The sequence below is a fragment of the Strongylocentrotus purpuratus genome, unplaced genomic scaffold (assembly GCF_000002235.5).
Source record: "Strongylocentrotus purpuratus isolate Spur 01 unplaced genomic scaffold, Spur_5.0 spur5_contig_840, whole genome shotgun sequence".
NCBI lineage: Eukaryota > Metazoa > Echinodermata > Echinoidea > Camarodonta > Strongylocentrotidae > Strongylocentrotus > Strongylocentrotus purpuratus.
In genome coordinates, this window is record NW_022145547.1 from 1,624,545 (window position 1) to 1,651,986 (window position 27,442).

A 27,442-nucleotide genomic window follows, 5' to 3' on the forward strand; every position below is an offset into this window, starting at 1 on the left:
TGAGCCTGCAGGATAGCAACTTGGCAGGAAGTATGAGATATGATGAGTCATGCTTATGGAGGTAAGCTGAACGGGGTTGCTTAAAAACTTGGGTGGTACACACTAATCATACTCGGGTCCTTCATTTCCGACGAAAAAGCGATGAAGATATTTAAGTTTATTCTCTTTATCCACGTTTTTAAAACTCTCCTCTCTGATTGAGCACTGAGCTGCCCATCCCCACAAGAAAGACGTACCGAAGATGCTCCGAAGTCTCCAGAAGATTCCCGAAGTCTCTAATGATCTGGAGAGCAATGCAAGTGACATCGAGATGATTTTAAAAATGTCTCCCACCCCAACCCCAATTGGGGAAACATTCATCCTTTTCGATATTCTTTTTTCTTTTGTATTTCTCTTTTCCGAGATTTATAACGCTTCTAAACAATGTGAAAGCATTTTCCTTTTGGGTTAAAAAAAAAAAGGGGGGGGGGGGTGTCATAAATTTAAAAGACCTTTGATGATAGTCAGGCACTGCCCCACAACAGATATACTGTAAATATAATCTAACCGAAATGAATGATAATTTCTACACTGGTTTCAAAATATTTGAAGAACCTATTTGACAAGCATGGATAATGTCTCAAGAAGTCTTTAATATATATATATGTTCAGTCTAAAAATAAGCCGAAGCATGGAGGAAATTCCTGGCTGGCATTTCCCCCGAGAAATCGAGGTTCACAATACAGCTGTATAACAACTATAACCAGAATCACCTAACCACCCTGACTAGATTTATAAATACATGAGTAAAACTAAAATAGTGTTCGGGAAAGTCGGTTACTGCTAAAAGAAGGAGGAAATGTCAAATATAACACCTTTCTTTATTGCACTATTTTTTTGTTCAGTTATTCAATAATCTAAACCTAAGAAACTATATGCACTGTAATATGTCATGATGCCGGTGACTATCATTGACAACATTTATATATAGTATATTGCGCTTGTATTTATGCAATAATTCGTCGCTGTTTTCACGAAGTGACGGTAGTGAAAAAAAATTGCATTCATTTTGCGTTACGATTTTCCTCACTTCGTGAAAACAAGGACGAATTATTGTCAACTTAGGGTTGAATTAGTGGAATATAACATGCTTCAGTATCCAGGGCCTCTTTTATGAGCAATGAAGGCCTTCTTCTTCCCGTAATACATTTATGTGTGTTGCTCATCAATATTTTCATATCCGAAGTAGGCTCTCGTCCAACTTGACCAATCTCTTTCAAATGGACAGGATGTTTGCCAAATAGTGACTGGTCAACCACACCATGACATGCTGGTTAATCTGTGTCTTATTCTAGCTAATCAACTCGTGCTGATTGAGGTACCGGGTTTAATGGCTTATATACGATCCGTTTATTTCTAAAAGGAGTACTTTAAATTAATAACCATTCACTTTGATTCGCCTTTAAAAATCCCAAATATAAGGGGTCTTGTCTGTGAGCCATGGTTGCCTAAGGTCTGACGTGTATGTACCCCTTCCTGTTTCCAAGGAGTTTGAGTTTCCGCGGGCGGCATTGACGGGGTTATTCATAACGAGGGTGAATCTAAAACTGGGTCTTGATCGAACTGACTGTAGTTGTTGATGTTGTTTCGCATCTGTCAAGCAGGAGGCTCTCCGCGTATTGCTTTGAACCTGCAGTTGTTAATCTTGAGAGAAAATGAGTGACGATCATCATCATTGGAAAATGATATGAAAGTGAAAAACCCCTTCACAAGCTGGGTGACAGTATGAGCTATCTCGTTCATGATTTTTAACGAGTGACATCAAGGATGACATCAAGGATATAGTCGGAAGACAGTGTCTTCTTTTAGAAGGAGAACCCAGAGGGAGACAGGATTACGTAAAAATCGGATAGCCATCTGACCACATCTTAATTGAGATGCCATCCTGAAGCAACTATCACCGTTCATCAGAATAAGAGCACAGTGAAACATTACCCATCTCAACTTAGAGAAAATAAATCGAAAACGCAGAGAGGATGAGCGAAGCAAATCCAGTCCTATACTAAAAACAAGAGACACTTCCAAGGAAATCCAAATGTAGGCCTATATTTTATTCTTGTGAGGCCTGCATTGAACTTCGAAGGTATACCGCTTGAATGACAGCATCGATTATTCATCAAAATCCCTTGAGATTAATGGACAACACTTTTTCGGAAGTGCGACCCCCAATAGGTGAATTCGGGTGAGGGGGCAACGATTACCCTTGTTTCCCTGGCTGACTCTTGGAGCCGTAATATTGCATGTATGAGAGAACAATATAACGAGTGGTATGGATATGGATATCTATGCAACCCCTGCCGGTGACATTGACAACAACATGGCGCACTCGGAGACGGGAGGAGTGGTAAGTTACCATTTTGGCTTCATTAATGCCTTGCGAAGTGCAGACTCCATGATTATAATGAACTGGTTTGTAATGAGAAACTTGTTTGATCCTCTGTATTCTTTGTATGTCTTCCTTGTTTTTGCATGCGTTTGTTGCATGATTTCCTCACGAAGGTCATGGGTGATGTAGTCCTAGACACCTCAGTCACCCTAATTCAATTCGTACACCCATGCATCTATATTATTGTGGCACGATATTTCTAGATAACATAACACCATTAATGTTGTTGGGACATGCCGTCCTAAATGATTTACATTCTGAATCGACTTTTTCATTTTTCGTATTACAAGATCCATATTATATATATAATAATATGTTATATGCAAAAGTACATTTTTTTAACGAATTGAATTGAAGAAGAAAAATGAATTGAATTATTTATTTAAAAAAAACGAATTTAATAAATAAAACAAATGAATTGAATAATTCATTATAGCTCTACCTACCGTTGTCTTGTATGACTTGAAAGCAATGATTCTTGTTATACATGTTATATGCTTCAAATAGTTTCCTGTATCTATATTTTTCTGATAATGGTACTGAGTGCAAAGCAATATCAAACCCTGGACCTCTCACAACTTGCTTTCACTATACCATAGTCCTCCTACTGTTTATCTCCTTATTTGCGGAAGAAACAGTCCAGAAGATGAGCGACTATTTGTCATTAATCCTGAGCGGAAAATAAAACAAATTAATTTTACGATGTCGATAATTGCACAGTAACTTGGCAGTTGTTTCATAATGACGGCAACTGTCCCCCAGGCACGTTTACAATGACCTACCTAGCAATGACCCGGGAAGACGTCCGGATTATTATGAGACAACAAACGTCCAGTTCAGTGTAGTCCATGATAACGAACATTACGGTCCCACCTCCTGGGAATTAAAGATCAGGGGGGGGGGCGTCATGAAACAATTAGTCGGTTGTTTTCACCGACTAATATCATTTTCACCGACAATTGTATTGTCACCGACCATTTTCCAGGCCTCTGATTGGTCAAATGTATGTACAAAGGAGATAGGAAAGTGCAAACTTGCGATTGGTTAAGGGAACTGCGATTGATTTGTATCAATCGCAACTCTTTACGGACTTGTTCATTTAATTACTTATTATTCCTAAGTATCATTTGGGGGGTCAACTGCTTTTTAGTGAACCCCTCTATTTCCAATATGTATTTCTACATAAATTTGTTGTAAACGTTTATAATTGATTTGTAATATTTTGTTGGAAACGTAAATAAATTGAAATTGAAATTGAACAAATAAGACAGGGCCCAGGTATTTTAGAGATTAGTTAGTGTAAAGAATTGTTTCACAATTTACGTTTTACATTGTAAAAAGCACACGAAATCATTGGTTTTATGAATACACAGGCCATGGTAGTATACTAATATTGCACAGAGCTAGACGGCGCAAACTGAAACTTGGAAAAAGGTTATAATAGTTGGATACGACATGTTACAATTATTTTGGGAAGTTTTACGTGATTGACACAAAGATTAAAAATGATTAAGCTCCTTGAATCATGTTAATCTGAAGATATGCTGCCAAGTGTGACGTCATGCTGTAACAAACGGATACACCTGTATAAGATAAACACTAAACCTGATACAGTCATGCGCAACCATTTAGAACCCGCGCCCCCTCTTCCCCTCTTTCTTCTCTTTTTTTTTCTCTCTCTCTCTCTTCTCTCTCTCTCTCTCTCTCTCTCTTTCTCTCTCACTCTCTCTCCCTTCCCTCTCTCTTTCCACAGTCTCTCTTTCCCCTTTCTTCCCTTTCTTCCCTCCTTCCCCTCTCTCTTTCCAGTTTCCACTCTATCTCTCTCCCCCTCTCTCTATTCCCCCTCTCTCACTCTCACTTTCTCTCTTTCTCTCTGTGTCTTTTTCTCTCTCTCCCTCTCTCTTTCTCTTTCTCTCTCTCTCTCTCTCTCTCTACGTGTATTTATATACTTTTAAAATCAAATTATGTTGAGAAAAAAAAAATCGTGATAGACTCGGGTTTTCCCTATGCTTAAGCGTTTTATAAGACACTATAAAACTACAGTTATGTTTCATTATGTAAGATGTTATGTAATACGTCTGTCACTGTAAATTAGTATAGTCCTGTACATTCTGACAGACAAGTATCTTGAACTTAACTTGTATTTCCCTTCCATTGTTCCAAAATTAGAAAGGAACACCTGTTAACTAGCCTGTATTGATCACACAAAATGATATGTGTTCATATTTCTCACCACCCTTACGATTCGTGTATCAGCCAACACGGTGAAGTGCCTTAGGGAGGATTCGCAATGTACATGTAATATTTTCAGGATGGAATGCCGTCAATCTAATCATATATAAATTATTATCACCTTCTTCTTCCTCAACATCATCATCATCATCATCATCATCATCATCATCATCATCAGCTATCATCATCATCATCACCACCATTATTATTATTATTATTATTTTTAGTAGCAGTAGTAGTAGTAGTTGTAGTAATATTTAAACAAATTATTATTATTATTCAATTCATTTTTTCAATTCAATTTATTTCTGTTTCCAACAAGAATTTACAATCAATTATAATAATTTACAACACAATTATTTAGGAATAAATATTGGAAAAAGAGGGGGCCACTAAAAAGCAATGATTGTACAATTGTGGACCCCTCAAATGATGCTTAAGAATAATTAGTAATTAAATTAACGAATAGGTGACCTCAAAAGGAACTACAAAATACTATTAGTTTTATTATTATTATGATTTTTAATACTACTATTAGGCCTATTACTGCTATTAAAATAGTAATAATATTTATTATTATTATAATTATTATTATCATCATCATCGTTACTATCATTATAATTTTAATTTGTATTGATACTACTATTATTATCATTATTATTATTATTATAATCATCATATTCATCATCATCATCATTTTTATTGTATTATATAAGCACAAACTGTAATAAGCGACAGACATCATATAATTAGACATTTCCGTTTTAATTACCTCGAATAGAGCAGATGCTATGAATGTGGTTTCTTAATATTAAATGTCACATTATATAACATACAGCAGACTAACAGACCACAATGACACCGATGAATTTGCTCGTTTAAGTTTCAATACTATTTAACATACAATGTGCACCTGTCAATAAACTCATACGAATCCTACATGATTATTATGAATTAATGATTTTGATAGCGAGTTTTGATTTATAGATCAACTAGTCATTTTCAATAATTAAACGTCTACATACAATGTATAACATAAGTTTTGCTTATTTTCATCTGCTATCAGTATTAGAATCATATGCAAATTAAGACTATATATGCCATTTTTGTATCAATTTGGTGATAAATTAAAAAACAGTTAATATGATTACGTCATGAAGTATGGTGTTAAGGGTATAGCTGATCTGTTTTGACCCCTCTAAGCAGCTTGGGGAGCATACTAAAAGGTCATAATTTATTCATTTCTAAATTTGTTCTTTTCTACCTTTCAATATAACTCATTTGTATTTTTTCTTTAAAACGTGTAATCTTTTTTAAAACTATTTTTGTATTCTGACAAAAATGATAATGATTATGATAAATGATAATGATAATGATGAATATAATATAAAGCGTTATATCATTACAGGAAGTTAAATGACTGTGGCGCGTGGTCAGGGAAAGATACAAAACACACAAAAAAGACGTTACCATTGACTATAGGGTAATAATCAAAGACAACGGGAGAAAAAAAGCAAATTAGAAAGGGGAAATTTGATTGATTTTGATTATCTTTATCATCAAATAAATCTTAATCTTGAATAATTGCGATTTAATAGAGCAGTCCTTGTGAGAAGTCAAGACAGATCTCAAGGTTCTGATTAAGATTATCCCCAAGTTCTCTTTAATATATTTCTCCCTCCCCTCCATGAAGGATTAGTAAAAACCATGACCGATTAAGCTTTCATTATTCGACTTAATCATGCGGATTGCTTTTTGGCGACATCTCGAGGAAGAAAAACAAAATTAAAAATCTATAGTTAGGAACTCAGGGGCCTATTTTTTGTTGATACATGAGATCAGAGCAAGGACATTGGGGTCTGCCCCTATCCGCCCCCATCATCCCCCTAAAATCGTATCCATAGGATTATCCAATCCATGGATAACGCTGTTTGACTTGCTCGAGATTATCATTGATTATCCTTGAAGGAAATATCAGTTTAGCCTAGTTTGCAGTAACAGACCCTTGTCATTCGTGCATTACAGTGTCTGCACTATGAGACTATGCTGACTGCAGCCACAGCCTCCTTCATAGGCTATGGTTTATTAAAACTGTCACAGCTAGTGACTGACTGAGCTAGGCTCTGCTCAAGACTTTATGAATGGTGTTTAAGTTTCAAATGAGAATGATAATTTGTGATTGCAGACTAGCCTTGACTATACTTTGTTATATGCTTGGAGCCGATCCAACAAGTTTCAAGCCCCCTTCTGATCTAACCATTGTTATTCAGATTTACTTTTGAAAGTATATGACTAACTCGTGAAATATCAGATCAAAAGATAATTAGGTTAGGTTGTTCTTGAAGTTATGATATTAGTGATAACTACGATTTAAGCGTTGTTTATACTGGAGTATAAATAAAGTTCAAATTTTTCTTTTTGAAAGAAATCTCAATGTTGCCTCTTTAAACGTGATATATTTCCTTATAACTTGCAGGAACATTTTTTCTTACATTTATATTCAAACTGATAATAATCCAACAATTTTAATGCCCGTAAAATACGAGACCAAGTAAACCAAGTAAGGACGGGGACGGAGAGGAGGGGGGGGGGGGGACATCTTAGCATTTGCTCACCCCCTTTTCTGTTGGGGCAGAAATAGACATTCCATTTAAAGGCATCGTTTAACAATGTTAAATCTGAGATGCATGGCCCTACGTGTTATCAGCGTCTGTGATATGGTGTAATATTGAAGCCCTTAACGAATTGCGCTTCGATAAATGAAATTTTGATTTCCAATCTTGATAATCAGACAGGCGATCGGCTTGTAAAAGTCATGAGATTCCTGACTGACCTAAAGGTTTATAATTATGATTGCAGCATGAGCTAAATCCAGGATTTTGTTTCAGAATCTGAGGCAATGTTACCGAGTCACTTTAAGTGCGTATTTTGGACACACCAAATTTATATAATCATTACCATGGGACGGAGAAGCCCCCATCCCACACCCTCGCAAAATGTTACCCACTTTTAAGAACCGGTTGACGCCCTTGACTTGTACCTTTAAAGCCGGTTTAATATTGTACAAGCACAGTGAGTGTGATGGGTGTGTATTGAATCTCTTCACCCTTTCAACTATATTTTACTAAAACATCAAGATGATTAGTATCTGCCTCAAACTTAGATGATTATCATAACTTGTGACCAATTTAGCACTGAATAACCGAATTTGAGGCTTGTATAAGCTGATTGAGCTCATACTTCCCGGTATCGGATAAGCACGAATTAAAATAGAGCGGATGAATGTGTATGACGTCTTGACCGAATTACATCATGATATTTTCTTTAAAGTTTTTTTTCATACTAATGAAGAAGATTTTCTTGATCACCATCATCTTAACTTTGCCTTAAGCTTCCAACCCGCCCACTGAGTTAAAAGGGTGTTTTTATTGCACATCGTTTCCATGACAGGTTACAAGCTCACATAATCACACTCCGATCCTGGGGGGGGGGGGCGTTCCCTCCTCCACCATTCTCTCTCTCTCTCTCCCTCTCTCTCTCTCTCTCTCTCTCTCTCTCTCTTTCTTTCTCTCTCTATCTCTCCCTTTCTCTCTGTTTCTCTGTATCTCTGTGTCTCTGTCGATTTTCTTTTTATATGTTTTAAATGTGCAAAAAGTTTTCTTGAAAATTGTTTGTCATTGACTGGAATAAACAATATTTTATGCTTATCGCAAAGTCATTGGCTGACACTGCCTGCAATTCTAGTCTTTTTGTTTTGCGTGAAATGCATAAGGCATAATTATACAGTGACGTATCTAAGGTCGAATCAAACATCCGTGCCCCTTTTAAAACCAAAAATGGCATATCTTAAGTACACAATACAAAGTTCCGTTCAATTAAAAACAAAAACACTGCTTTTGCTACAGATGATAACTTGGAAGAACATCCCTACTATCACGTCCCTCGGATATCATTGATTAACACAATGATAATTACATTTGGCGTATGTGCTAGCCTATTGAAATACTATTTTCGGATTTTCAGATGCTATTTTCGTTCCACTACTATTCGGTCTGTAAACTCTGATAAAGCACTTTCAATCATACTATACGTCGTGTTGCCCCCCGAATGTTAAATTATGCCATGTCACACATTAGAGTGTCCGTTTGGTGCATTTCAATAATATTTTTTCAGCTATTTTCTTTTCTTAGTAAATCATAAGTCGGGTCTAAATTCCCCTCCGTATGATGATGGCGGCGTGTTATTGTATCATTGTTATCAACACAAACAAATTAAGTTCCGCGTAGGATATTTTTTAAAGATAATTTCAAAACAGTTTTCAGGGTATATTAATATTCTCCAATCACATAACTAATGTACCCGTAATCCATCAGCTTCACATCGGTGATAATTGCCAATAATTGATTAGTATTTCCGCGATAATTGAATAGGATTCTGCTCCCCGTAGAGAATGAGTCACTGTGTGTACTAGTTGTGAGCCAACTCGGGTATTAAAATGTTTTCATGTAAAATATTCTTGTTATGGAAATATTTGGGGGGAAATCTATTTGAATTTATATCATGAAGTAAATTATATGAAATATGCAAAATAGAATTACTTCAAACAGTTGCCTTGAGATTGCTTTATAAAAAGACATGTTAGTGTTAAGAAAGATGTGCCATTTATTTCAGTCTTTACTTAAATCTTGGAAGATGAGCATGATTTCATAGAACCTGATGGTAGATGCTTTTGTATATTAAGTAAATACAAGTTGCAGTCAAGTTTCAAGTTGCACAATTAAAGACTTAGTTTTTAATTACATACCATCTATTCGACGTTCATTTTAATCATCTATGTCATGTTTCTTTGTTGAAAATTTGAATATACACAAATCAAAACCTAAAAAAAAAAAAAAAAAGAAAGTTGAATATAAACCGAGATTCAGTGCTTTTATACATGTAACTAATACTTTGTACATAATGGAATGGTGGTGGTTGCATTTTCTTTTTTTTAGCAAAGTCACCCCCAAAAAAGGATATCTCGAAGGTCATGCTCATATAACTCGACTCGGAGACATAATCACTGACTGGTTAGAGCATTATGAATAGATAAAGAAATCCGAAAGAAGAAATATCTCTCTCCAATCTTTCAAGTAATGAGAGAAAATAAACCAAAACACACTAATGGCTCGTAATGGTATAGAAACCCATGTGTGAAACTCTAAAACAAATTATGATTAATTTATGCCTTTCCTTTTAAAAAAGGGGGGTAATTATAGAATATGACTCGTGGGTCTCAAGTTATGAGGGGATCTAAAATTCTGCCTGGTTTAAGGGGTGAAGTATATAAGCTCCCCTTACCGTCACACCTACAAAATGTGGGTCAAAATGACGTGAATTTGTCATCCTGTTCATCAGTATCACCTCACAAGTATCAGTTAATGATTCGTGTTCCTTGAACCTGGGATTAGAAGGGGTAATCCTTCGACCCCATTTTCACCACCGAGTACCCCCTTCACAGGTGCGCAGGGCTTGCCTGGTTCCATACCTAAATTATTTATTTGTTGTCATAATATTGTGGTCCATTGTTCTGCAGATCTAGACTAAGACTAGGTAGTATTCATGGAACCAAGTGAAAATAATAATTTGGTCTGGAACTTAGGCAAATGATATACAGATATGAAAAACCTAGGCCTATATTATGTATATACTAGTATACCTGTTAGGAAAACAAACGTTGAAAGTATGACCTCAATTTGTTTAAAAAGATGAAGTGACACCATAGGATGGTCACACTAAAATGCTAGACATTGTATACACTTTCTCCACTCCCTGGGGAGCATTCCAGCAAGAGCTACTACGCTCAAAATGCTAAGCATACTATATTGGCTTCCACCATGGTTTTTTTATTTTGTATACGGACGTCACAATGTTTTTGTTTTGTTTAGCTTTCTTGTTTTTTTTACACAGACGACAAGTCGTCAACCGACGTCGTAGAAATTGGACCACGAACCCCGTGCCCCCAACCAGGTGGTGGAAACAATGAAGAAAAAGGGGAGGGAAAGGAGAAGAAAAAAGGAAGCGCCAAGATCTAAATAAAAATTGTGTCTTAAAGTGGTTCACAAGAGAAATCATTCAAATTTAGATTTTGAGCGGGGAAGGGGGGGGGGGGGCAGGTGTCTGATTCGAAGTGGAACAATATGAGATATTATATAAGGACGTGACCATGTGACCTAGAAAAATTAATAGGGTTACGAGACAAATCCATTGTCTTTGAAAATTCAGAGCCACGGCAGGTCACTATTCGTCATTTGGAGTATGATTGATTTATGGGCCGGGGGGAGGGTGGTGGGGGCGAATTGGGTTAGAGAGTTTTAATTAGGTTATTATCTTATCATTGTTGATTATGATATATTTCCTTTCTTGCGTCAGGAGAACATGTGCAAATATTTTCATTGTTATAGGTTAAAGGACAAAGAAGGCCTACAATTATATTTAAGAAATATTGTATTAACATTCCAAGAGATGAGAGAGGGGCAATGATGGAGTGAACCAGTGAGAGAGAGATATAGATAGATAGATAGAGAGAGAGATAGATAGAGAGAGATAGAGATGGAGAGAGAGAGAGAGAGAGAGAGAGAGAGAGAGAGAGAGAGAGCATTTACATTTACTCGGATAATTTAGTTTTTTAACGATAACGTAGGCCTAATAGTAAATCCGTTATACATTTACGATTCGTCTTGTACTGTGATTTAATGATTAAGAGCTACGATTGTCCCATGCAGCAGGGGCTGTTTTGATTTTTTTTTTAAATCAAAGGGACCTATAAATTAATTTTGCTGAACGAGTAGAAGAGAGGTAACGGCTGTACTGACGAAAATAGGCCTATATGTCCGCTTTAATTCATGCTCGTCGGTATATCATCGAGGCATTAGTGACTAATCAAAAGTGTCATAATATCTCTAGGCCTGGTGGCCCCTTAGGAACTATTCCTAGTGTTAATCACAGCTTGGACCATTGCAGCTTGGATTATCATTTTGGCTGACACTTTTTCTTGGACAGCAGCCCTGTCCGATACACGCAATCATAGTATTGGTGGGAGAGAGAGAGAGTGAGTGTGTGTTTGTGTGAATGTCATATGCTACTTGTTGCTTTGCTTCCGCCGAAGACACCTTCCCGGTGCGTTTAATGGCACCTGAGTTCTGCAACGTGTGCGTAAAGGCTATGGATTACTGCGACTATGACGGCAGATCTTAGATCATCCACTTGTATGCCCACAGGACCTTATCGCGAACCTGACAAAATGGAGATATACATGAATTTTAGCAAGAACGGAAACCACCAGGTAGGTATCTACAGAAAGAGGTGCATCCATAGATGCATGTTGTCATTGGTTATATCTTATGTGACGTTCAAACGGTGGTTTTGATATGGTGCATTACCATATTTCATTCTAATAGGGATGAAAAGTCGACCTATCATCCCGTATCTCTTACTGTGCGAGAAGGGCTTCAAACACACCAAAGCTCAAAATTACACATCTAACATCAATTTAAAAATCATTTTGTTGTTATTTGTCACATTCCAATGTTTTGTTACTGTATGTCCTGCAATTCTTTTTGTCTCTGTTGCTGAGGTTGTAAGAAGAATTTTATCCGAAAATAGAATGGTCGTATCATATCAATTACACCGTTTAGACTCACCCACCCATAACCATCCTTCCCTTGTAACATTACCTCCCACTAATAACCTCCCTTGCATGAATTGGTTTTCTGATGAATCTCTACCACTATTTCTAGGTATGGGCGTACTGTAAGCCCAACTCGAAGTCTGCAGTGACCACCGGGAGAAATGCGGGGAGAAATGGAGGAAAGTTTCTTGGCACTCTCCAAAAGGCGGTGTCTTCTCGATCTCTGTCCGAAGATCCTGAGACATCTAGAAGAGATAGAGATGAAGAGAAACAGACGAAGAGTAAAGTATGTAACTTGTGACATTCTTCCGCTGCTTCATCTGCCTGGCTTCATCGTTTGCTTCTCTGCAGTTTGTTTTATTTCGGACCCTTCTGGGATTAGCTGCTACCGCATCATCATCATCATCGTCACCACCATCATCCTGCTTCTGCTGTGTTTCATTGTGTGTCACTTTATGTCTTCTTTCCTCTGCTTGCTGTGCTAAAATCATTCTCATCATGACTTGTTATCATCAAAATATTATAGGGATTTCTGTGAAAGTTCTTTGGTCAGTATTTACAAAAGAAAAGATTGGCATGTGTCCATTTTTTTTTTTACAGATGGTGGATAGATATGGCTGACCCATGGGGCGACGAGTTGCCTCCTCCCGTTATGAAATAAAAAATAATATTTGATTTTTATTGTGTTTGAGTCACATTGACAGGAAGAGGTCCATTCGTATTTAAAAAAAATATATTGACTCGAAATGAACCGTCGATGTTATCATGGATATGTCGATGTAATTCTTCCAACATTTTTTGCTCGTAAATTGAAAAGCTGCATATCTTAGATTTTATACCACTAATTTGATTTTATGTTGTCATTGCCCAACGTACAGACATAACTTTCAAGTTAGATCATTTGATATACATGTAACGTTACGTTGTGGGTGGAAAACAATTATATTGCGTTCAACAAAAGCATTATACAAGCATGGATTAAACTCATTTATCAAAATGTCATGGTAATCGTTGACGTCGTCATATAGTAGTAGTGAAAAAGAAAAACACATCTATAATTCATTTGACCTAAATTATACGTCTTTAATTTTAGAGGAGCTGTTTCAATTAAAATATTAAAATGTACATTAATATGGTTTGCCTAATGACGTCACGATACTATGCACATTAAAAAGACTATTTTATTGATGAATTTCACCCTCCAAATTCCTTTTAAGCCGTTGATCTTTACATCGGGATATCCAACCTTGCTGAATGATAACAAGTTTTCATAAAGATACATTAGCTTCAATACCACCCAGTTCGAATTATTTATACATTTTAGATTAAGCGAATGGGTGAGCAGGGTGGTATTAAGGCAACCTACGTCATACTGTTAGCGGCCAGACGAAAGAATATGTTTGATATTAATCACTTCCGGATCAACGATATTTGAAACGGATTAGATTATGATGCATAACATTAAAAACTTAATCTAATCCATTATGGACAACGTAACGTGGTCCTTAGCATAACTTCAAGGGTAGAGGGGGGGGGGGGGGGGAACCAGTCTTAATCGGTGGTTGAAATGCAAATACAAATACTCATGGGGGAGGTGGCCCGGTGAAGGATGGGAAGCGGGGAGCTTTGGGAGGGAGTGGTGTTTGCGTTGAGGGTGTTGGACTTATTATAAACTCGGGCTTTCGATGAAGAAAGAAAAACCCTTTTAGTTATCCACTGTAGAATTGAAGTAAGCTGAGGTTTTGAGTTAGCTATGATTATAACGTTTAACATATCCGACATTCTTTAATGTATCCAGTATATGTAATAATGAAGTGATTTTGAATTGTAGGAATTTATGTTTATACCTTGTGCATGATTGTTTATTTTTTCATATTTGTACAGAATATTGATTTCACTAAATAAAAGAAGAAATTACAGATTAATTATTTAATACAAAAAGTGGGGGGGGGGGGGGGGGGGGGGGGTTGTAGCGTCTTATTTTGCATAAATATAGTACAGTGATTATACATCTGTATTATTACAATGACCCGTCTTTTGGACAAATACGACGTTCACCTCTATTGAATAGCTTTGTCTAGATGACCGACTTATATATTATATATATATATATATTGTCGAAATTATTTCATTTCGCATCTTATGATCTGGTTAGAACAACGGAAATGCCTGGTTGAGGACAAATTATTTGTATACCTCCTCTCTTAATATAAACTATTATATTCATTCATCGAATCATTGTGATATTTTTAGAATTTGTAAAAAAAATATGCCTACAAACAATTGTCCATTTTATATATATAAATAATGCTGGCTGTTATCCAAGTCTGAGGAAAACTTGATACTTTTGTATAAATATTTCCCCCCTCCCCCTGCATTGCTTTGAAAGTAAAGAATATGTGGTTGCCATGTAACTGTATTAGATAAAAACTAGAGATAAAATATAGTTTTAAATTAACATATGCTTTGAAGACGAGGAGCAACATGGATGCGTTGATCATCTTCAGGATGCGAGAGGGGGCGGGGGGGGGGCAATACGAGAGGATACTTTCTTTAACACACAGCAAATGGGACGTGGGGGAATCCTTAATTTAGCATGAGGGAATGAGAGAACTTAGTACTCAACTGGGTAATGGTAATGTAAAAAGTTCACTTCGTTTCACAGTTGAATAGAATCCGAAATTCTGGTGGAATCCATTTCACGATTCTTTGGATTTGTAAGAGTACGTGGGTTCTCCTATAATGCGCGTTAATTCCCGTCGACCAAAACAAAGAGAGAATTTAAGATCAATTAAGAACATCTGAAATGTATCAAATACGATCAGGAAATGTACAAATTTTGATTGTCGGTACCCCTACATGCCTCATTGAAACAAACATTATGATGCAATCATCATCCGAAGTATTCCTGTTTCTCTTCTGTGCAGCCCCATTTAATTAAAACAATGACACAAAAATAATTATGACTAAGAGAATTACAGGCAACCAGCTGATAAAATATGTTCTTTTATTCTCTCCCTGTCTCTGTCTCTCTCTGTCTCTCTCTCTCACTCTCCCAGCCTCTAATGAACGAACACAACCAGAACAGCGACACCAACGGAGGCCCTAAGTTTCACCAAGCAAACATGGTCAAAGACGTTGAAGATTTGAACCTGGACAACAGAGATCCCATCAATATGACGTCACATGTCAGGGTAACATTCAAATTCAAATTCAAAATTCAAACATGAATGATCATTCTCAATTTTTAGATAAATAAAAGATAAGAAAAAATCACATTAAGAAGAATAGATCTTTCAGAAGTATCGTAGGCGAATCTCAGAGAGTGAAACGGCCGAATCGGCTGCAGAATCACGAAAGGAGGGGAAAATATTGAAAGGAGGTGAAGGATGGATAAAGAAAATGTGTTCACCCCGCCCCCTTCATGAGCCTTTGGAGGACCAGTGAGATCCCCGAAATCATATCCCCCCAAAACATCACACCGAGCAAAACATCTCACCTCCTCCTCCAGTAGATCTCTCTGAGTAGTTGGTGTAATTATTAAGAGTTATTATATCCTGCATCAAAAATTTGTTGGCTTTTGATTGGTTGAGAGCTTGTCACATGACCAGAAATATTTGACCTATTTTTAGAAAGTACTATTATGAGAGTACTATTTTGGTTTACTATTTGGGAGTTGGAAAAAAAAATGTGAATTTTTTTTTTAAATTGAATCAATTTTTTTTCTTCAAATCTTAATTCAATGAAAACAATTTTTTTTAAATCTATTTAGATAAAAATTGACATTTTTTTTTGTTCTAAATTTTTTTCTTCTCAAAATTTTTAATTTTTTTTTTTTTTTTTAAATAATTTTTTTTGATGCAGGATATAAAACAAATATACCATGCCTTCTATTCGAGGTACTGGTTAAACTATGGGCCTCGGTGACTCCAAAAGTACCATTTGCTTCGGGGCTGCGCCCCTCAGCAAATAGTACTATTGGAGTAACCTCTTGCGCATAGTTTTAACCAGAACCTCTCAAGGCAGTGTATATTTGTATATTAATCGGGATGGGAGGGGGGGGGGGGGTGGGACAAATTGTCCTGTGTCGTTTACCGGGGGAAAGTGGTCTTGATACGATTAATGAGTCCCGTCCCGTTTACTATTAAACTGTAATTTCGTTTTCTATTTTTAATGTAGAGACAAAATGAATTATTTCTCTCCCGTCTCCCCCTTTCCCTCCTCCTCATCTCTCCATTAATATTTTCATTTCTCTCCCGTCTCCCCCTTTCCCTCCTCCTCATCTCTCCATTAATATTTTCATTTCTCTCCCGTCTCCCCCTTTCCCTCCTCCTCATCTCTCCATTAATATTTTCATTTCTCTCCTATCGACTCCCTTCTATTTAGGGGCCCGTTTCACAAAACTTATTATCTATAACAAATGCTAGATTTCTATGACAAATTTGCTCTTAGCCAATCAGATGCCATGATTTCAGTAGCTTGTAACAGTAGCTTGTAACTTGTTATTGATATCAAGTTTTGTGAAACACCCCCAGATCGGTTTTGAGGAAGTGTTTGCCGAGCCGGATCATCAGCAGAGCTTTGATGCGGTCTGGACAACCAGCTTCATCGTATATACACAGTCTAAGATCTGGTGTTATCGACTACTCTCAGCTGCTCTGGCCATTCCACTCGCTCTGCTGTGGGGTAAGAATAACTCTAATGCCTTAAAGCCCCACTGCACTGGTTTGTCCAGGAGGGACTATACCTCCCTGCATGGTCACTGATAGGTGGTTATCTCATCAAATAAGCTTTCAATTAACATGAGAAAAGGGGGACCATGGGGGACCAATAATGGTTACCGATTATGCATTGTTTGCTATATAGAAGGCGCAAGTAGCTATAAGTAGTGCAGTGGGGCTTTAATAATTGGTAAATGTTGGCAGTTTCTCTCTAGCTTTCGTCTGGTGACAGAAGTCATCTCAGAGCATTGGTAGACCATCCTGCATAGAAGCAGGGCTCGGATCATTATTATCGTGTTAGCAAAAATGTTCAACGAAGACTTTAAAAAAAATCATCCTCAGATTTTCTAATTTCCTGATGGGGCATTAACAAGTCTAACTGTTTTAATGGCGAAAAGCTGGCGAAAAGCTGGTGAAAATACCAACAACAACAACAACGGCGTTCCAACTATCATTTTCCAAAAAGTACACCATAGTGACGATGAAGTTTTAAAGAATAAAATCAAATCGGGGAGGAAGTGATGTAAATTGTCATTTTGCGAGTTACCTTATGCGAAACTTGAATATAGATGGGCGTCACAAGGGCATAGTTACAGCGCCGATTCTCTGAAACCTTTCGCTTATACAGATTAATCCCCATCTGTTTTTATTTTCTCCATGAAGCACATCCATTTTACCAACATCGCTATCGCTGCTGTAAAGTTTTTTTCAATAGTCCCAACTTTCCGTGAAGGCGTACATAGAGAGATTACTGGTTCCTGTACCCCAGCACCATCACATACAGGTAATGCAATTGGTGATGCATTGTGGGGCATGACTGTCGACACATCGGTACATTGTGAGCAGCAGATGTCACTATAAGTAAATCTGAATTCGAGTCAGTAACATACACTGCCTTCAGGATAAAACTTTATTGGCCTAAGAAGGTATAGGTTTAACTATTTAGCAAGGTCTCCCTCTTTCACTTATTCCCCATCTTTCTATACCTATTTGCCATGCAGGTGTTCAGCTAGCCTTGCTGACCTTCTGTCACATCTGGTGGGTGGTACCGTGTTCACGGGTCTGGATCTTCATCCTCAACTGGGTCGGAAGCCTCTGGGCCACCTGCATCCGGGCTCTCTGTAATCCCATCGCGGAATCCTGCAGCATCTTGCTAGGCAATGTCAAGGTACAGATGCAGCATTCCCCGCAGCACGTATAGCAGCACGAGATGGAAGGACCAGGGAACAATAGTTCAGAGATTCCATGGAAGAACCAACCAACTTGTTCGTGCCAAGGCGTCTTCCAGGACCTGCGATGCTAAGGAACGTTTAGTTCTCTGGTAGGTGATGGTGACTTTCGATCTTAACTGGGATGAAGAGCTACCACAAAGGACCATTCCCAGAAAGGCAAACATTTTCACATCTCATGTAGGTGGCCAAGACCTTTCCTTGGACCTTTTGCTTATAGGATAGCCCTGGTAAGGTTTTGACTTTTAATCGCTCGTAGGATATTTCATGTTACAAGAGGCCTTCCGTGGACGGATGTCCAATATCGGCAATATCTTGTACACTGATGGTCATTTCAATTATGCCAGTGAGAAGAGTTGTTATAAGAAACCAGTCCATGGTGTAAGTCAAAGAAACACAAACGTTGCGCCTGACTGATGTTTAACAAGTAATGGAACATGCGCCAAAACGGCCATTCGATAATTCATGTCCAAGAAAGGCAAACTTGAATGATGATGATGATGATGATGATGATGCTATCGCATTTTAAATAGTTTTGCAAACTTACATTGGAATCATGCCAGAGAGACTCAGGACTCCATACGTACAGGTTTAAAGAAAGTAACACGAGGATCAAGACTTTTGATATCTGGGTACAATCCCCAGCAATGGTATGTGGAGAGAATAGAGAAGAGAAGAGAAGAGCATGACACAATGGGACACTATCGTCATGTTGAAAAGGAATCAGTCGGACACGAACAAATTAAATGTGGTGAGGAAGTATAAGTTGTAAGAAAGAAGTGGTTGTGTTGATAGCGCACGTTGCAGGCCGTCCTTTCGCTCAATGGAAACAATGATGCAGTCTTATCTACATCCCGTGACACAATAGATGGGAGTGGCAACGATAAAGACTTGATATAAATTGTTGGAAGATTCGAAATCCTTATTCACCCAGCTGAGATGATGGAATAAAATTAATTATTGATATGACTTTGGTGTTAACACTAACCTACTGAGCTTGATGACTTTAAAAACTTAGATGTAAAATATTGAAAGAGCTAAATAGATAAGCTCTGATCTATCCCGTCCCCACCCTTGATACTACAGCGCCGCGAAATTTAATTAATGTGTGGCAATAATTTCCAACAACCTAATTACTTCTGAGCCTTAGATAGGATTAATCCCATTATCAATAATTTCCTTTATTTTACATGATCTATCAGTGTTTTGTTTTCTTCAAAAGGTGATGAAGTAATATTATTGTTATATAATATTAAATACTCGATTTCGTTACTGATGTCACTCCTATCTCAAATATCAGTCATGTTTCATTAAGAATGAATTTGCTTTATATAGATTTATATCCGTTTTAAGACAAATTTGTGAATTCTGAGCATTCGGTCTGTTGTGCACTTCACATGACCCACTCTTTTATGTTACGACGCAAACAACATTCATTTTTTGGGTAAAATGCGAACCCAGTATCTTATCCTGATTTCCGTTAATGTCCATTTAAGAAAGGTCACTCCACAATTTCCTTATGACATTTACATATTTATTAGAGCAGTTGATATTCGTCACAATCATGTTCATGCAAAGTAAAGAATAATCAAAAGAACAATTTTATACTGTGTATATACGAATTTCTATAATATTGTATAATAAAATATATATTCTATGTTCAAAACACAAGTATCAGTTAAAGTATCATTTAATAAATTGTACATTACTTTAATTACTGAATTTTCCTTTCGTTCTTTGTCACACTATCGAAATATCTTAAATCTGATGCCTTCAATGTTAATCGCCTACGGGGAATATCAAAGTCAATATTTACAGAAATATCATCGTATAGACTTATTCAAATCAATGTGAACAAATTAATCATTTGCAATTGAGCTTACACATCGATTTATCAAAACCGCATGGGGGCGGGACTAAAATCGGCCCGATGAACTTGGTGCGGCCTTTACACCTATACGTCGAACGGCATGACTAGCCGGTCCTTCGGAATAACTTCTGGGCCCCGTCTTATAAACAGTTGCGATTGATCCAATCGCTAGTCCTGTGATCAATCGGAAGTTTACAGTCCCCTATCTCTGAAGTACATAGTTGCACTTGAAATCAACTCTTTATAAGACGGGGGCCCAGGACTCCAATCATCAAAGAGATTCGATCATACACAGTATGTCCTCCGTAGTCCAAAATCCCCATTTCGCTGGTGCACTAAACATTTGTCGTCTTCATAGGCTAATACACGATAAGTGGAAGCAGCGTGCACTTTTGACCCTCCAAAATCTCCCCATGGCTAGACGGATGCAGAAGCGGAGTTGAACCCCCCTGCCAATCATTATTTAGAACGCCCTCACTCGCTCTCCAGATGATACGAATATAGACATTACGAAAGAATACATCGATTTTTATTTCAAGGCGGTGATAGAGATTATTTAAAATTAAACTAAGATTATTTAAAATAAAACTACATGATGCACAAATCATCAACTTCCTGTCCACCGAGTTGTAGCCGATTCCAAAAATCCAATCAAGTTTGGTGGTTACTTATAGTGTATGGTCGTCTTGAAAGTTAACATGAAAATGAACTACAACTGGAAATCCAATAAATATTTAGCATGGTTAAAAAAAAAAAAATAAACAACATATTCCCATCTCCCAAAAGAAATCACAATATATTTCAGATGGTTACTACGTGATTTAAATTATCATTTTAAATACTGTCAAATATACAACCCTGATTATTTTATCGAAATAATCTTCTAACCTTTCTTAGAATACTTGATATATCGCCATTGATCAACAAAATTATAGCAAATCGATAACATTTAATTTCGGACTTTGCGAATGAATGACTTGATCTGTGATTCCTTTCCCCCTATAGCTACAGTTCTTTCGACTCACATGTCATAAAGGGAAAGATTATCTCTCTTTGGCGTAGCAATCTCATAACTCGTTTTCTTGTTTTTGTTTAGGCATTCGTCACTTCTGCCTCCTTCCTTGTTTTTTCTTTCTCTTCCATCTCATCAAATCTTCGTTTTTTCCCGGTTTTTCTGTCTTTGATTATTGATAACATCGATAACATGTCTTTGGTATGAAGGGATCAATCAAAGGTATACGTATTGAGATTTAGTATTGAATAATCTAATCGTGGCTATAATACATACTCAAGTTCAAAAGAGAGGCATGGATTGCAGACCATTCTGATGCCTTCCCTGAAATCAAGGAACGCACGCACAATAACTGCTTTCATGACGTAGATACACAGTTCGTGACCACGCCCATGAGAGTAAGCTTGGTAACGACATTTGGGTCAAGGGTCAAACAGATGTCTCCCAGATGACGAAATCATCATTGTCCTTTCCCTTCCAATCGACAAATCGAAAGCGATGTTGATCACCGGGTTCCAGACCTTTTCCTCTGTGACGACCACGAACATTAGGACATCCTTCTGTGACGACAACCAAAGGCTCATCGGGACCACGGTCATCCGCGATTCCTGACATCGTTTCATTAGTAACGCAGAGGTTGAAGGCGACGTCAAGATGTCGGACGTGTTTGCAGTGGAGTGAGATGTAGTTGATTGTAGCCGACGTCATGTCAAAACATTCCCGGGCGATCACCGTGTGAAGATGAAGGCAAGCACTCGCTAAAATGTCGACACCAGGACCAATGATGTCGAAACACCGTGACACGTCGACGTGTTCGAGGAGTGAGCAACCACGTCCGATGAATTCCAGTCCTCTGTCGGTGATGTCGTGACAGTCAGCGATGTCGAGATGAGTCAGGCTTGGTAGCCATTCACCGATGCGTTTCAACCCAATGTCCTGATCACAGAAAGAAACATTTAAAATAAATTACAATGCAATTCATTTTTGTTTTTCATTTAACTAATCAACTAATACCTATCAAATGACAATAACTGAAAGAAAATAGTAATTGGGGCGTACTTCACCCATGACACCCACGACGCTCTTTGATAATTATCAAAACTTCATGGCAATATGAGGCACCCCACCCTGGAAAAAAAATAAAGACAAAAAGTGAGAATGACGAATAACAACCTTGCAAAAGGAAAATATAAAGGGGGAGAGGGGAGGGGCAGGGGGTGGGGAGATGAATGTAAAATTATTGGGGAGAGGCGTAGAAAAGTAAAATAAAGTCACTTTCACAGTTTCACTAGTTTGTCCACTCCTTTCGCGAAACGATGATTTTAAAAAAAAATAAAAAAATTAAAGGTCGTTTCTTTAATCGAGTTTTGTATACAGTTATTCTGAATGGGCTATATATCAGAGAGGAAGGAAACACAATGGCCCAAATTCAAAAAGGAGGTTTGTCGACAAACCAAGGTTTATGTGCGTGATATGACGCGTTTCGACGCGTTTCTGACCAAGGTTTGTCTGAATCTTTGTCTGGTCTCAAACGCATTGAAACGCGTCATATGACGTACATAAATCTAGGTATGTCGACAAACCTCCTTTGTAAATTCAGGCCTTTGTGTCTCCAAGATTCGTTTACTAGTTTAGAGGTTACAACAAAATTATTTTTTATCAATAATATAGAGCTATTCTTTAATCATTAATCATGGCTTGTAAATATTTCAGTACGAGTGAACTTACATGAATGCAGCAGTTTCTAGCCTTGAGTGTAACAAGCTTCGTACAGTTCATCATGATGGCTTCCATATCCTCATCACTGCATCCACTATGACTAATGTCCAAGTGAAGGAGATCATTCAGATGCTCTGTTAATCTGAATCCACAGGAAACGGAGAAATAAATAACTTTAGAAGAAATATAATGTAGGTTCACGAATAACGCATCAGATGTTGGGAGGGAGAGTTTGGTTTATACAAAATGAAGTTATGATCATTTTGGTATTGATAATAATGTACATACATTTTTAAAAGGCATGCAATTTATACGCTTCATTGAAGGTGGTATACTGTACAAGAGAATCGAAATGTATCTTTCATTTTAAAATGTAGATCTTATCTTGTTTCTTCACTCATCTTTGAAAGATATCAGTTGAAAATTATTGTGATGCTATAAAGGCCTCACGAAAACTCTTGCCTGCTTGGGATGGCAACATATTCAACATTCTTACTGTTATATTGACAAAGACACAAGGGGCGGACTGGTAATGGTGAATTATCCCCATGGGCTGATGGATATTTTGGCTTGAGGGTCAGTATTGTTGTCTGAGGGCCGGTCGAACAGAGCATGGACTTATAGTTTGATTGGGCCAGTCGCATCGAAATTCTCTAACCAAATTTAAGTCTCAGTCTGCCCCGGAAAGGAACAACCTGAAAGTCTATATCTCGGGAAAAGTTTATAAAAGTTATTCCAACTTGCGAAAAATGTCATCACACGTAGTAAGATAATCCGTTTTTTATCACGTCAGGAATTTAATTGCACCATCTTTCGGTGGAGACGTACATAGAGTAACTACCGGTTCCTGTACCCAAGCACCATGCAGTTGGTGATGTATTGTGGGACATGGCTGTCGATATTGTGAGCAGCATAATGGCTGTAAGTAATTCTGAAGTAGTGTCAGTAGAAAACCCTTGATGTTAACGACAGGTATAGACCTCGAATCCACACAAATATGAACCCGGATAACAATCACATCAACCATCAGCTATATAGTACGAACCTGTCTAGATCAATGACAGTGAGGGGGTTAATCTTAACGAGTCTCTGGTGCCATGCCATCTCAAGTCGTTTCAGTCTGCTCCCATGTGTGGATATATGAAGCAGTTTGTGTGGGTCATTACGAAGACCAAGGCACGAGTTCATGATCAGCTCCTCCAGGCTATCTGCGCTCCACCTGTCGAAGAAAAGCAGAAATGGCGGAGGATGTCAAACAAAGTAAAATTTTCAAATAATGTATCTATAGTCGGTAGATATAGCTCAGTCGGTAGAGCAGTGGTCTCGTAATCCGGTGACCCGAGTTCGAAACCAAGTCGATGCGCTAGTGCCCTTTGGTAAGGCATTAATCCTCATTACCAGGTCCCTCGGAGAGGACCTTAAGCCGTCGGCCATCTGGTTGCTTACTACCAAGCATTTATGCTTTCTTAGCAGTCAGGTAAAATAACCACCAACATTCATTCATTCAACTATCAATTATATCATCCTGAATAGGAGGTAATCGTTCTGTTTTACTCATCCAGCGAAACACTTCATACTAAGTGACAACCAATGAAGGATTTTAGTTAAAATTTTAAATTTTAAAGAGGTCCTAAACTATCAAAAGACCATTTCTTGGCTCCAATTGCTGTTCATTTTCACCCTGCATGTCTCTCGTAAATCTGCTTTTGTCTTTAATTAGGAGATCCTGCTGACATATCTTGTATATACCGGCAAACGAGGCCTAAAGATGATGACGTAATATTGTACTTATTTACATCTATTCACGATATTGTCCAAAGCAATAGGAAAATAAACAACAACAATAAATAAACAAACAAATAAATAAAATGACCTCATAAATAGATGAAAAGATAGATAAATTAAATTAATAAATGGATAAATGAATGTATAAATGAATAATTGAATAAATAAATAAACTGATAATTAACAGATAATCGAAAATTGTTCAAAGAAAGAACATACAACATGCTGAAGAGAAGTAGCTTACTTGACGAGCATGTATACCCCTCGACAGGTGATGTTTGGACATCCACTTATGTCCACTCTGACCAGTTTGACCAGGTTAGCTAGCACACGCAGACCACAGTTGGTCAGCAATGGACAGTAAGATACATCCAATGTCCTCAACTGACCACACGTTCTGGCCAATTGATATATGACGTAATCACTGACGTCATCGGAGTGTGAGAGGTTGAGTGTGGTGAGGGAGGTGGTTGAGCGGGCCGTGGTCGATGAGAGGACGTCGAAGTCGAAGGGACGGTTACGTGAGAGGTCGATCGATGTCGTCTGGTGGTGAAGATTATAGACATTAGGACAGGAAGAGATGTAACATGGTAGAAGGCAGAACAAGAATGCTGAGAGTTGCAGCGGCAATAATGATTTTAAAAAGAACAACTATTTCAATTTTAAATGTCACACAGAATTAATCACTTTTTTGTTATACCTTTAATGACATCCAAATTATCAAATTTGTTCAATTTTCAATAATGTAACTAAACTATTGCAATTCTATAATATTGTTTCTAGATGTAATATGTTATATAGTTTGTTTTCTGTGTATACTCTCTCTTAATGGATTAAAAATAGCAGTTCTGACGAAGTGTTAAAAAACAATCTTAAAAATATCTGTTTAATTTAGCTTATAATTGATTACATTACCTTTCATGTCTGTACCTTTCCTATTGCATTTTTGTATTTATTTATTATTAATCTTTTGCACAAGCTGCGCCTTGAGCCTTAATTGTCAAATTAATTTGGCGCCATTACAATCTTTTGTATCATTATAAATAAATTCAAATTTAAACTCAAATTCATATTTCAAATCCTGGAAATCTTTTAGGGGCTGTGTCGTCTTCTTTTCACGTTCATTTCCCTCTCTTTCTCCCTGTTCTGCCTCTCTCTCTTTATTTCTTTCTTTTCACAATTTGATGATGTGTGAGAGGGGGCGGGGTGGTCTTCACCGCTATGCCACTGGCTCTCATGAGGTTAATTTGCAGTTACGATTAGAAAAAGAAAAAGAAAGAGATTTCACATGCAAAGAATCGAATGCAAAGTGGCAATCTGATTTAAAATGTCCACATTTTTCCAAATCATTTTTGTAAATTTCAATTCCTATTCTCGTTATACCTTAAACAAGCATGACGTTTGAATGACGTCATTCAATCTGTTTGACGTTCCTCGCAGATGAGCAAACGTCTTGCTGAGAGGGTGTATGAAACCGATGATCTTCACCAATAATTCATCCGGTAGGTCGTCAAGAGATGGAGACAAACAGCATGATAAATCCGAGAGGATTGCACCATTGTCACTGGTTAGCTCAGCAGATGAGATGATGTCATTGTCTGGTGAATAAGCGAGACAAAGAGCAGATAACGATTTTCAGTATTAACTACAAAGAGAATAACATTCAGTATAATATTGGTTTCCTGATGCAGTGAAGTAGTGATTTCTGTTTGTCAATTATGAAATGATTATTCTCCTCAAAGAAGAAGAATTAATTGTGGTGTGTTATTTTTTCATTAAATACTGTTCTCCAAAAATTCTTTGAACTTCTCTTGCATCTTTTTGTTGTAAGTAGAAGATCAGGCACACATGAAAAACTCTGAAAGGAATCCACTATTAAATATACGATTATTAGCAATTACAACGGAGAATGATGTTTCCAAAATGCGATAACAACGATATCTAGTAAAATTATTCTAGTTTCATTCCAGTCATAACTATTCAAACTCATTGAAGGAGCACATCCATCATTTATACGAAAATATCAGTTAAAGTCAAAGATATCATGATAAAGAGATACATGAAATGGGGTACAAAGAAAAAAAAAAGTGAAAAAGTAAAAAGATTTAGGAGTTGTCTGAGAATGTTGAAATATCGCTTTTGTTACTAACATAATTTTTCCACAAAACTCGATCTTGTACGTTTCGAGTTTTTTAAAATATTTTGTTTACCTTGAATGCTATAATTTCGCTTTGTCTTTCGTTTTGTCTGTATTCTCTTCGCTCTCTCTTTAAAATGCAGTTTTGTTGGCCTGAAGACGCCAACCATAGCCTGATTGCTGCAACAAAACTAGAGAAATAAATGGGCAAAAAAGAAGAAGGTACAGTTAGAGACTTTTTTTTAGTTTCATGAAACATTCGCTAAACTATTATTAGAGATTGCACCAGATGAAAAGATTTAATTCTTCATAATTACCTAGATCAGATTTAGCGAAAGGTATGCATATAATAGCACTTACCATTTCAATAATGCATCCTTTGTATTATTGCCTATCATAAGTCTTAAAAGATTTATGACATACTGCTTGTAAACATCTTCAAATTACCGTCCAGACACACACCGTGTATAAACAGAATATATCTAACTTAGGTCTATATTGAGGATGGCACCCATGATATATCCGGACAGTTGATCTAAACCAGCAATTAATTTATCAAGACTTATGTTAAACAATATCATAAAGGACGACTTTTTATGATTATAATTATGGTGCTATTCGATTTAATCTCGACCTAGAGTCT

The 27,442-nt window shown here is 37.2% G+C and overlaps 2 protein-coding genes across 3 annotated transcripts; one reads left to right on the top strand and one right to left on the bottom strand.

Annotated features, from left to right (window-relative positions):
- The first annotated feature begins 1,654 nt into the window (after nucleotides 1–1,654).
- Nucleotides 1,655–19,993, top strand: LOC100892256 (caveolin-3). Of its 2 annotated transcripts, none has more exons than XM_030988782.1 (4): nucleotides 1,655–2,383; nucleotides 15,386–15,520; nucleotides 16,862–17,012; nucleotides 18,049–19,993. In XM_030988782.1, the coding sequence occupies exons 1-4, from the start codon at nucleotides 2,309–2,311 to the stop codon at nucleotides 18,246–18,248; spliced, it is 561 nt and encodes a 186-aa protein (XP_030844642.1). In that variant the 5' UTR covers nucleotides 1,655–2,308; the 3' UTR covers nucleotides 18,249–19,993. The 2 variants fall into 2 exon arrangements, with proteins under 2 accessions (XP_030844642.1, XP_003727004.1); XM_003726956.3 differs by lacking the exon at nucleotides 1,655–2,383 and adding an exon at nucleotides 11,781–11,981.
- A 1,594-nt stretch (nucleotides 19,994–21,587) lies between these two features.
- LOC105444969 (F-box/LRR-repeat protein 7-like) lies at nucleotides 21,588–27,314 on the bottom strand. Its single transcript, XM_030988285.1, has 6 exons — nucleotides 27,287–27,314; nucleotides 26,046–26,260; nucleotides 24,907–25,205; nucleotides 23,923–24,096; nucleotides 22,887–23,019; nucleotides 21,588–22,094 (listed from the first exon to the last, which is right to left on the bottom strand). Exons 1-6 carry the CDS (start codon nucleotides 27,312–27,314, stop codon nucleotides 21,588–21,590), a joined length of 1,356 nt encoding a protein of 451 aa, XP_030844145.1.
- Nucleotides 27,315–27,442: the final 128 nt, after the last annotated feature.

Excerpts from the sequence above, each read along its gene's own strand:
- LOC100892256 (XM_003726956.3), top strand. The coding sequence starts at position 11,877 with ATGACGGCAGATCTTAGATCATCCACTTGTATGCCCACAGGACCTTAT. Across the intron at positions 11,982-15,385 it reads GCAAGAACGGAAACCACCAG|CCTCTAATGAACGAACACAA; the intron begins GTAGGTATCTAC and ends TCACTCTCCCAG. Across the intron at positions 17,013-18,048 it reads TCCACTCGCTCTGCTGTGGG|GTGTTCAGCTAGCCTTGCTG; the intron begins GTAAGAATAACT and ends TTTGCCATGCAG.
- LOC105444969 (XM_030988285.1), bottom strand. The coding sequence starts at position 27,314 with ATGGGTGCCATCCTCAATATAGACCTAA. Across the intron at positions 24,097-24,906 it reads GGGGTATACATGCTCGTCAA|GTGGAGCGCAGATAGCCTGG; the intron begins GTAAGCTACTTC and ends TTTCTTCGACAG. Across the intron at positions 22,095-22,886 it reads CTAGAAACTGCTGCATTCAT|GACATTGGGTTGAAACGCAT; the intron begins GTAAGTTCACTC and ends TTCTGTGATCAG.